General features: G+C 35.3%; 1 protein-coding gene across 1 annotated transcript in view; it reads left to right on the top strand.

The window, feature by feature from the left end:
• The window catches only part of LOC104590861 (uncharacterized), a 33,592-nt gene extending 21,859 nt beyond the window's left edge, over positions 1 to 11,733 (top strand). Inside the window, exon 3 of the mRNA XM_088896559.1 lies at positions 11,467 to 11,733. Within this exon, the coding sequence (XP_088752685.1) occupies positions 11,467 to 11,558 (92 nt within the window). The 3' untranslated portion in view covers positions 11,559 to 11,733. The remainder of the gene's footprint in view (positions 1 to 11,466) is intronic.
• The last annotated feature ends 969 nt before the right edge of the window (positions 11,734 to 12,702 follow it).

Here is a 12,702-nt window from a genome sequence, read left to right on the forward strand (position 1 = left end):
TTCACTTGAAAAAATCTACTTGGCTTGAAGTGTGATGCAGTAGGGAATTCAAACTAATTGAGTAAACATTTACAAAGTTGGTCTTTGAAAACCTATCTTAGTACAAATAGGAGGAAAGTAGTATTTGATGTGGGAGACTATGTTTGGGCCATTTCAATAGAGCAACGCCTATCGATTGGGCAACATGGAAAGCTGGCACCAAGGAAGGTTGGACCATACGGGATAGTTGAAGTCATCAATGAGAATGCTTACAGACTAAAACTACCCAGCCATATACATACCCATGATGTTTTCAATGTCAAACACTTGGTATCATATGTTGGCAATCAGTCACATGATGATTTGATAATGAGGACGGATTCTCCCCAACTCGGGGAGGATCAAGCAGTATAGGAGAAGGTCAATAAGTTCTATGCATGTTGGGACCACTCCAAGACACATAAAGAAGCTTAGATGATGTCACTAATCCAATCGAGTAATCAATTACCAAGTTAGCGCCAATGTAGAACTTCTATTCTGGTTTGAATTTCTCAAGTTAGCGCTACCACGAAATTTCCATCTTAGTTCAAATTTACCAAAATAGCGCTAACACGGAATATCTATCTTAGTTCGAATTTACCAAGATAGAACTAGCATGGAATTTCTATCTTAGTCCAAATTTACCAAGCTAGTACTTCTATTCTAGTGCATAATTACCAAATTAGTATTTAATCATGATTTTCGAATTTTTGTTCAATTAGGACTTTCTTTTTGAAGAGTTTTAATAGGATTCTATTATGGAGTGTTTTCATAGATTAGGAAGCTTTCTTGTAGGAACCATAAGGGTGTATGCCTATATAAAGAATAACTAGGGGAATGGTAAGGCAGTTTTTTATATTGAATTTTCTCTTAATTATTCAGTGAAGAATTCTTCTTCCCGGTAGTTCGACTTCTGTTCTTTCTTTTAAAGCTTTTCTCACGTGATTTTGTTTATCAAGAATTACAAATTCTAAAGCAATGAATTGATAGAGTAGATGAGTATATAAAGAAGTTTCATCTGTCAGTAGCTTGGAATGCGTTAGCTGAAATGGAACACCAATTGGTGGCTAGGTATATAGGTGGGTTGAGACCAAATATCCAGGATATATTAAACCTATTTGACTGCTATATTGTTTCTATGGCACATCAACATGTTCTAACCATAGAAAAGCGAAGCAGCCAACCTAACCAATTTGGCCAAACCCAAATTGATGTGGCTAGACCACCTCTACATAGTAATCCCAACTCGCCTCTAAATTCAACTACTCATCCATAGTCCTATAGGATTTACCAAAACCAAGGATGTTGGCTTAATCAAAACCAAGTGGGTTAACCTGGACTGAAGTGCTTTAAGTGTGGTGAACCAGGCCATAAATCTATTAAATGTGCAAAGAGTGATAAAAAAAGGGGGCGGTGTTTGTAGAAGATGAGGGTGAAACCCAATTGGAAGTATTTGACTATTCAACCCCACCTGTGTTTGAATGTTATGATGAAGAAAACTTAGAGGAAGAAACGGTGTATGGGGATGTGGGAGAGGCTTTTGTAATGCAGTGACCATTCCTAACTCCTAGGGGTGAATCATCGGATTGGCTAAGAAATAATATTTTCCACACCATGTGTATTATGGGTGGAAAGGTTGCAAGGTTTGCAATTGATAGCGGGAGTTGTGAGAATGTTATAGTGGAAGTAGCTGTTCGTAAGCTAAACCTAAAAACTCAACAACACCCTCGCTCCTACAAGTTTGCATGGCTAAAAAGAAAGAATGAGGTTTCAGTCACACAATAGTGTCTAGTGAGCTTTTCTATTGGCAATAATTATAGTGATCGTGTATGGTGTGATGTTGTATGCATAGACGTTTGCCATTTTCTACTTAGGCACCCATGGCAATTTAACCTCTACGTAGTCCATGATGGATGAAAGAACAACTACTCTTTTGAGTTTAAAGGGAAAAGGCTGACCATCACAAGAGACTATACCTAAACCAAAACCTGATGAGGGTTTTAGCCTTTTTGCCATGACTGAATTCACTAGCGCCCTAAAGGAGATGGGTGTTGCATATGCTTTAATTAATAAAGGGTTAGAGATAAAAGGTGTGGAGGTTCTAGAGGAGGTGTGGTCATTCTCTTCAACAATGTCTCTTGAAGAGAAACTTGTTGATTGGAACAAACCTCCAATCTATGATGAAAAACCAATTACTAAGAAAGAATATGCCATCATTCATTATGTATTTCAATATAATGGAGATAATACTTATCATCTTGGGGATTATGATCACATTGTCTATATGCATGTCTATGAAGATCCTTATTGGCAAGCACTCTTGCAATGATCAAAAAGGTCAATAAAAGAATATTCAGGTTCTATGAAGTTCAAGAATATACTTCTAAATTTAAGATATACAATGAAGAAATCATAATTTGTATTGGAGGCTTACATCACTAATTATCTATCAAAGGATTAATACTTATCATCTCGGGGATTATGATAACATTGTCTACATGCATGTCTACAAAGATCCTTATTGGCAAGTACTCTTGCAATGTTCAAAATGGTCAATAGAAGAAGATTTAGGTTCTATGAAGTTCAAGAAATATACTTCGAAATTTAAGGTATACAATGAAGAAATCTCAAATTGTATTGGAGGCTTACATCACTAATTATCTATCAAATGATTAGAAACAAAGAAGCACAGTGGAAGTGCAATAGCATATGTTGGTAGCCTCTCAACTGGTAACATGAATCCGAGATCGGATTCTCTCCAACCCGAAGAGAATGATGCAATATGGGATTTAGAACAATTGAGTAAATACTTACAAAGTTGATTTTGGAATAACTATCTTAATACATATAGGATGAAAGTAGTATTTGATGCGGGAGACTATGTTTGGGCCATTTTAATAGAGCAATGCCTACCGATTGGGCAATATGGAAAGTTGGCACCATGGAAGGTTGGACCATACGAGATAGTAGAAGTAATCAATGAGAATGCTTACACACTAAAGCTACCTAGCCATATACATACCCATGATGTTTTCAATGTCAAACACTTGATACCATATGTTGGTAATCAATCACATGATGATTTGAATTTACCTAGTTAGTGTTAACACAGAATTTCCATCTTAGTTGAAATTTATCAAGATAGCGGCAGCACAGAATTTCCATCTTATTTCGAATTTACCAAGACAGCGCCAGCACGGAATTTCTATCTTAGTTCGAATTTACCAAGCTAGTACTTCTATTGTAGTTCATAATTACCAAATTAGTATTAGATCATGATTTTTGAAGTTTTGTTCAATTAGAACTTTCGTTTTGAAGAGTTTTAGTAGGATTCTATTATGGAGTGTTTTCATAGGATAGGAAGCTTTTTTGTAGGAGCCATAAGGGTGTATGCATATATAAAGAGTAACTAGGGGAAGGGTAAGACAATTTTTTATATTAAATTTTCTCTTAATTATTCGGTAAAGAATTCTTCCTCCTAGTAGTTTGACTTTTGCTCTTTTCTTTAAAGCTTTTCTCATGTGTTTTGTTTCTATACTGCGCCAAAGTGTGGATAAGAATAGGTCCATTCATACCTTGTATTAAAATTTAATTAATTATGACAAAGGGGATAATGAGGATCAAACACTAAACCACTTGCTCAAATAGGCTCATATACCATCTCAAGGAACCCTTCAACCTAAGAGTTTAAGGTGTTAGGTGAGGTCCTTGAATAGATTTTTGTTCTCTAACATTGATAATAATACGGTCAGCCATCATTTTGAGACAAATACAATAATAAAAGACATTGTTGTTCAAACAAAAGTCTTATAACCTTCTAAAAAATGGGATCTTACCCACTTAATGAACATCCAAAATGATAAAGGATGAAGTGGGATTCATTAACAAAACTTCACCTTACAATAGAGACAACCCCATGGTGTTCAATGCAACAAAAGAGCCACCTGGGGGAGGGGGTCACCAAACCTAGCTAGACACAAACTCCAAATAACACCTTACAAGCAAGGAAATCTCAACAAAGCCCTCGATGACAAGGAAATGGCCTTTAAAACTTCCTTGTTTCTGCTAACTAAAACACTAAAAACTGTAGAACAATGCAACTCCACCTTGATCCTACTAATGCCCAACTGCTAGGCCCAATCAAGAACTGGTCTTAAGGCAAGAGCTTCAGCACCCTCCATCGAGTTTACCCGAGCTACCCCAAACCTCCAATAGAGAGCTGGCTTGCATGGTATGTGATTATATAACCAATGCCCACTTTTTCATAGTGGGCCCTGAAAGTTGCATCTACATTAACTTTTAGCACTTCCACAATAGAGAGGTCCACCTGGATGATCTAGCTCGAGCAACATCAGGACCACTTGCTTTTCACAATGCTCTTTCCCACCAGATGATGTCAGTAGTCAATCAAGGTGATAACCTACACTCAAAGGGTGACCAATTGAAATCATACCACCTTCGGATGATGTCAGAAGTCGGTATAGGTGATAACGGAAACTCTTAAATCTTATCTAGTCTAGTTCATCCTGATTTTAGAAGATTTTTTCATGAATCTTGTGGTTGTTTGAAGCTTCTGTGATTTTTTGTGGATTTTTTAAGGAAATATTTGCAAAAAATGTAGATTTCATGTGTAAGCTTGATTTGCATGTTTGGTGGATTTTTTCCTATAAAATCTAGTCTAATTGAGTCTTCTTATATTTTGGGAATGACAGGAAGTGGTTTTGCATTTTACTAAACCATAACATTCTTTTGGAAGATTTTATTCTTTGGAGTTTTACTAAACCATAACATTCCCACAAAGTTTTGTAGGTTTCAACCCCTTGTTTATTTCTCAATCGAGTTTTGAAATGTCCTCTTGGGTATGTTTTGTGCCAATTGGGTGTTATGTTTCTTCTTGATTGTTGAGAAACCCTTTTGACAAAGTATGGAATCATCAAAGGATGTTTATATGGGTTCTAATGTGCTTATAGGAAACATAGACACTTCTAATGGATTGATAACCACTATAAGACTTGATGGGACCAATTTTTTTAGAGTGGTCCCAATCGGCGAAGCTTACTATCTCAAGAAGATGTAAGTTGGGATTCATTATAGGTAAATAGGTGAAGGCAAAACCTAAAAAACCTAAAATTTGCAAAGTGGGAGTGGCACAACTCATTGCTAATGTCATGATTGGTTTGCTCAATGCAACCTCGTACGTCTCATAACTATATGTTCCTTTCCACTATCAAAGATATTTGGGATAGAGTTATTGCCCCCTAGTCCTAAGTTAATAATATAGCTAAGTGTATCAACTTTAAAGAGAGACTTGCGGTATGGATCAGGGAGATAAAATAGTGGCCATGTATTTTTCTTCTCTATAGTCTCTTTGGGAAGAAATGGATCACTTAAAGGCCTTGGAATGGAAGGATCTTAAAGATAGTGAGTAGTACCAGAAGTATATTGAGGATAATAAAGTCTTTGATTTCCTAACTAGCTTGAATCCTAAGTTTGACTTCAATAGGCAACATATTCTTAGTGTAGGCATTGCCTCTTGCTATCGCCTCTTCCTAGTGCAAGAAAAAGATAGTAGAAGGGCATCTATGATGTAACCTCTTGTGATTGAGTACTTAACTATGCCATCTATAAACCCAAGTCGAGCACTAGTAAGCATTTGTTATTGAGAAGGCTAACTATGTCATCTGTTAATATTACAAATAATCCAAAACATACTTAGGATGTAATTTGTGAATTAAACATCTATAAAAATGTAAAAGCAAAGTACTTAATGAAAGAATGGTAGGATCCATCTAATGGACGCCATAAAGGTTGCGGAATGGGTGGGCGAATTTCAAAAATTTTCCTACCTTCTCCCAACTGGGAATCATATTCCCTAAATTTAGAATACAATATTCAAGGATCCTACTTGAACCATAATCAAACCAGATCTGTACCAAAAGACAAATGGGAGGAATATACCTGATCCGGAGAAGCAGTATCTCCCAAAGTTGGTGTTCACACCCAAAGAATGCACCAAGAACCGTTCCTGCTGAAGATGACACAGCTGTGGATGGAACAGAACCAGCAGGGTGCGTCCTACACACTGGATCATTCACAAGAATCCTCTGGAAACACTAAACACTGAATCTTTTTAGTCTTTGTTGCAAGACTAATGTCAAGAACAGATTTCTTGACTTTCTATTTCTGCAAAGATCAAATCTTGCAAAGGTAGATGGCGGCGGCAGGAGGACAACTCCAAGGGCAAAAAAGGGCTGAACCGCTTCTTCTTCTTTCTCTGGAGTATGAATGAGATCCTATCTCAAATCGCAGGAGATATCCTATATCTCTTCAAAAGGTGGTTCGAAATCTAATGATTTCTCTCTCTTAGGGTTTCTCCTCCTTTCTTCTTGATTAAGAAACCTCCCAATGAGGAGTTATCCCAATCCAAATCAGTATTTGGATAGGGGATCATCTTAATCCTATCTGCAGATAAAGTTAGCTTACTCCTGATCTTATCAGGAGGTTACCATATTCAAATCTAATTTGAATTTGGTCTCCAAGAGTGGATAAGGCTAAAGGCCCAATCCTTTTACTAACATTAATCTCAGATTCGCCCCATGGATGGGTGATCATATCAGCCCATCTCAAAATGGGCTTTTGGCTCATTAAGTGTTCAGTGTCTAATTACTTTCCAATCTGTTGCCCAGTTGGGCTTCTTTGTATGGCATGGAACCCAAGCATTGATCTACACACCAGCCACATGGGTTCGGCCCAGCCTTTAATACAAGGCCTAGCCGAATTCACTGAAAAAACTCAATGAGCCCCCGAGTCCATCATATGGACCCTATGGGCCCAACACTTACATTAAGTGGTCCCTGGGCCAAGCCATCTTATAAAAACCCAGGGACTGTGGGTAGGTGCAAGATTAGCCCATCAGGTATTATCCTAAAAGGTCTTACACTTAACCTCTCAGCCCTTAATGATCAAGCACTGCCCGACAAGAGAGGACCTCTCCCTCGGCTGCAAGGAACAGTGCCGCACTCTCCTCTCACATGGATCCCGAGAATTAAAACCATTTGCAAACATTTTGAAACCGTACATATAAATATAAATATATTAATTTTGCAAAACAAAATTCCAATGATTGAAATCAACTGCCGACAGTTTGGTTTCCATCAGAGAGAGTGCATTCCCAATCATTACCCTTTGTCCGACAAAGTGGTTGATCCTGTCACTATGATCACCCACTCAGATGAATTCTCAAACTATCCAAACATACCCAGGTTTTGATCCCCGCTAAGGATCTCACTGATTGGTATATCAAAGACAGTCTGATCCGACACTTAGTGAAGTGTCATAATCGAGTCTAGGGGTCAGGTGTAACTTTCCAGTTTTGCCCATCTATCTCCAAGGTCCAGGGCAAGACTGGAAATCTGGTCCGGTTCAAGGATTCAAGTAATCACATACTGCATGTGCCTCGGGTCTTACCCTGATTGCTGAGACAGGCCATCCCAACACTTGGTGGCACACCAGCATCAGCCTTGGCAAGATAAATCTCCCCAGACTTATCCAATGGCTGTGAACATTTAAAACTAACACGAATCTCTATAAATGTCCAGTTTTAGGGTTTTACATAGAATTAAACCAAACAACATGAATCAAACATGCACTTTATTTATTTCCACTAAATAACAAAAGTACATCAAATCGGATTGAAGCTAAGGGCATACATAAACTGTCTAACACTTAAATGTTAGTAGCTAGCAATTAGTAGAAGTTAGTAACCAATGAAACTCTAAAACTACTGAATGTAAATATTAGTGTAGTCAATAGGGTTAATAAAGTTAGTAGCTTAGTAACTATACCTAGAAATATCTTGTAGTTTAAAAGAAAATAAACAATGTAAAGTGCAATGACCGCAAGATCAACAGATATTCAATTTTAAGTAGTTGGCTAAAATTTAGTAAATATGAATAGCAAAGTAACTACGAAATCTTGAAAGTAAAGAAAAGACAAAACAAGAAAACCATAGAAAGAGGCACATAGGATTTTTATAGAGATTTGATAAAAACCCCTTTCCTTTGTCTTGTACCTTAGATACCCTTTGAAGATTTCTACTAATACAACAAGATGGATTTTTAGGCACTAGCAAAGCCTTATAACCAATAAGACGTGTGAGTGCCTGCAATACCTTACAACAATAGGATTTGTGGGTGTTTGTACTACTTTGACAAAATTTGCGGGTACCTACCCAACCTAAATTTGTAGATCTTTAAGGTCTCTACCAAATAATGATTAGCCTTCAAGGTCCCAATAAAACCTACAATGGTATTCAAATAACCAAAACACCTATCACAAAGATATTATAAGTATAGCACAAGAAAGTATGATACAAAGTCTCTTAGTAGGTAGATATAAAAATATACAACTCAAACTATTTAGTTACGAGAGTTTGGACTCTAGATGCTTAGCTCAAAGAAGAGACACACAATAGATAGGTGGAACCGTGCAAGCTCTAGGGATTCTCAGTTTTTATTTTCACTTCTAAAACTATGGAAGCTCAAATATCTCTTTAAGAAATAAAGACTCTTGCTAACTTATTATCACAAAAACAACTAAAAACTATATACAATGATAGTACATGTTGTTTCACTTTCTTTCTTCTTTCTTGCTTTGAATCAATCTACGGACTTCTTTTTATAGTGGTTTTAAGACCAAGTGACCATTTTATAGATATTTAAGGACTTTTATTAAGCTGAGTAATGACTCAAAATGTCTCCAACATAATAAAAGGCTTGCTAAAGATAATAATAATCATTTAAGCCTTCAAATAGTCAAATTTCATCAAAGTAATTGACTACAATATCTTAGAAGTCTTTTATTAAACAAACAAAATGAATCTTTTTTCTACTCTACTCAATTAACTCCTACTAGTCAATCAATCAATATATGGTTTGACATAGCCTATCAAAGTCAGACGACTATATAGTTTTGTGTAGTCAATTACTACATATAGTTTGAGTATTTTAATGCCTCATCTGTCACAAATAGTTGACTATATCATGTATCTAGGACATTTTATGTCCCGATTGTCACAAGTAGTCAACTATATTAATTTTGGGTAATTGACTACATCATGGAGAAGAGAGTTGCAATGGCAGCCATGGGGAAGAGAGGAAAATGGAGGGGTGAAGGGATGAGAGAGAGAAAGAGACAGAGAGAGAAGAAACAAAGAAAAAAGAAAGCCTTGGAGAGAAGAGTTCTGAGGGAGAAAAACCATCACCCTGTTTACTGCTAGGTCTAAAGGTTCAAGAAAGTGAACAGTGTCCCCCAGAATTCGACTAGTTTGAATTGATTAGGGATTCGGGACGTATGTTAAAATTTATAGGAAGGGGGTGGCAGACTTATAATTTTGGGTATTTAGGGGTAATTTTGAGAGATGTGGGTCAAACCAGGTCTAAGGGGGGCTGAATGGTGGGGATTTTTAGGTCAAAGATTAGAGGGTTGAGATAGGTCCAACCATAGAGAGGGGTTTTGTGTGTGTGGGCCAGTGAGATTGGTTAAACTGAAATCTTTTTAAATGAGTGGGCAAATTGGGGTATTTTAGGCTAAAATTTGGCAAGGCGGGGTCTTAGGACATTCTAAGTTGATTAATGAGGTTGAGTTGGCTCAACTGGGCACAAATCAAGCTGATATGGAGGGGTAGTGGTTTAACCAACCTAGGGCTTTGAAATAGAATCTTGGTGTGATGAAGAAGCAAACAAAAATATTTTGGACTGAAATTTTACATGTGGGTATTTTAGGGTATCCAGGGTGTGGTGGAAATGTCTGATTGGTTCATGAGGGTCAAGATTGTAGGAATTTGGATCAACGAGAAGATCTGGAATAGAGCTTGGTTTGATGGAAGGGTAAAGGGGGAATTTTGGGTTGAAACTTTATTTTCCAAATTTTCCAAACATATCAATTTTTATCCCAAACCCTTCAATCTCTTTTTTCAAAATTGTTTTATTTTTCAGATTTTCTCTTCATATCAACCTCTCAAAGGTAAAGCTGCAACTTAGTCTTTTTATCTTTTTGTTTACAATGTTGTTTTCTCTGGAAAACAGTCGCAATAGTAACTATATGAGTATTTTGGACATTTTCCTATTACTTTGTTAGAGGATTTTAGCAAAAAGAATCTACTTGCAACTATGTCAAAAAAATCGGAGGAGATGATTGCAATTGCCAAACTTCATGGCATCGCTTAGAATCTTCAGCAGAGGTTTTAGCAAATTACTCCAAAAATTAATTTGCTAATGAAAGTCATTTATATTAATTACAATTCATTGGTATCTATTTTTCTGAACGGCAATAGAAAGAACGTAGTTACACTCCTCTTTCTATTTTGTAATTGAGTTCATTAAAAATCCAAAATGCAGTCTTATGTTGCATTCATTTTAATTTCAAAGTTCCTACCAAAAGAAAATTAATTTCAATGCGGAGCATATTAGGTATCCCACATTGTTATGCTTTTGGTATTGTAATTAATTTAATATATTATGAGTTACCTGCACTAATAATCTTAATCATTCAATCTCTAACTCCTACTTCAAAGATTTTCTACTAAAGAATTTTATTAGTTATGACAATGCAATTTATTTTATTTTAGTCCCAAGCTTTACTCATTGTAGAAAAGGCTGCCATCAAAACATTTTATTAACATTGAAACAAGACATAATACAGTTTAGGCTGAGTTTGGAAGGAGTACAAATGCAAATATATAGAGTGCAAAACCTTATATTTTCTATTATTTTGTATGTATTTACGTTTTACATATTTGCATTTGTACTCCTTTCAAACTGAGCCCTAATAAGCACTTTCTGTAGCTTTTGCCATAAAAGCTATTTAGAAAATTCGACCACTTCATACATTGAATCATTTTTTTAACAGTCAAAAAACTAGTACAATTGAAAATAGACTTTTGGTGGCTATAATTAAGCAATTGAGAATATTAAAACAAGTTCAAGACTTTCTTGTTACATATAGTTTTTCCTTATTCTCTTAAGCTTTATATTGTTAAACCTACTAACTCAATGTTGGGTTTTAAACTGGGAGAGAATAGCTCTCTTTTTTGCCATAAGTCAAAATGGGGATGGTTTCTCGATATGAGAAAAATTGTAGATTTTGACCTTATTATCAGTCTTATGTTGTAAATCGAATCCTCAATTAAGGTCATACAATTAAATCTAGGTATTTATTAGGATATATAAGGCATTTCAATTGCATGAGACTTTCAAAGCCCTTGTGTTTGGTTTGAAGGGAAGAATAGGGAAATGGAAAGTTAGAGAAATCTTTACAAACCTTGTATAGATTTTCTACTTTTCCCTACCTTTTCCTTCAAACCAAACATAGCCTTAAACACTTCTTATAGCCTAAAGCTAGTTAATCTTAATACTTAGATATTGATATAGCAAGATTTAACCATTGCAGGTGTTTTTTCTGATGAAGAAGAAGAAGAAGAAGAAGAAGATGATGATGATGATGATGATGATGATGATGATGATGATGGTGAAGAAAAATGAGGAGCTATTGGCTTTTAACTTTCCATATTTTCAATAAAAACATAATCAGGATTCTGTAATTGCATTTTATCAACTTAATTCTCAATAGATACTAGTTGGTACCCTTGTGATTCACAAACTTTATTGAGAAATAATGAGAAAGGAGACTTATAACATTCTTAGTTAAGTAATTATTATAACTAAGCAATCGTAATATTATTGTAATTTTAGCAATTATATTGTTATAATTTTAATATTTTGTTAATCAAGTTTAATTTATTATTGACATAATCATTTTTAAATGAATATTAAATTTTAATTAAATTGAATTTTAAATTTTAATTTTGAAAGTTACAAATTTTTTTATTAACAATTATAATTTTGTTAATAAATTTATTAGTTAACTTTAAAAATTATTAATTAATATAATTACAAGTTTATTTATAATGGATGTAATTGTTTATAGCAATAAATTTTTTATTAAAAATTATAATCATGGTTTAGAAAACTAGACTGGACCGGCTGGTCAAACTGGTTGAACCATAACCTAGGGCTCTGACCAGTTTGGTCACACCCGAATAACTGGACTTGCTCAAAACCCATTGAAAACCGGTTGACCGATCGGTTTAACAAAGAAACCGGTGAACAGATCTTGGCTTCATGAAACCACCCGGGTCCATACATAAGTGAAATTTTAAAATATTGTTAAGAAAATTTGAACTCTAAGACTTTTTATTTTCATAAATTATTTATTTATTACTAATCCACCTCTTTACTTATGCCAATTAATGACTATTCAATTACATATTACATTATTATGCACATATTTTAAAGAAAATCTATACAACTTTAAAAGCACGAATAGCCTCAAGAATATTTCTGGAATTTTTTTAGGACAAAATTTACCCTTCCTTATTTAAGTTTATTGATAAAAAATGAGGTCTAAATCAGTTATTGATATTAAATAAGTTAAAAATAGGTAATTTTAACATGGCTAGAGCCATGAATTTTGAACGTAGCACCTCAGAACAGATTGAAGCTCTAGCTTTCCTTGAGGGCATCGGGCTCGCCATTGAATTACAGATCTCTTCCATCATTTTAGAAGGAGATGCGCAAAAGATAGTCTCTCAACTATTGAACCCCTCCTTAGTGGTTCCTTGGAGCA

The sequence above is a fragment of the Nelumbo nucifera genome, chromosome 1 (genome assembly GCF_055504915.1).
Source record: "Nelumbo nucifera cultivar China Antique chromosome 1, China Antique-T2T, whole genome shotgun sequence".
Lineage (NCBI taxonomy): Eukaryota > Viridiplantae > Streptophyta > Magnoliopsida > Proteales > Nelumbonaceae > Nelumbo > Nelumbo nucifera.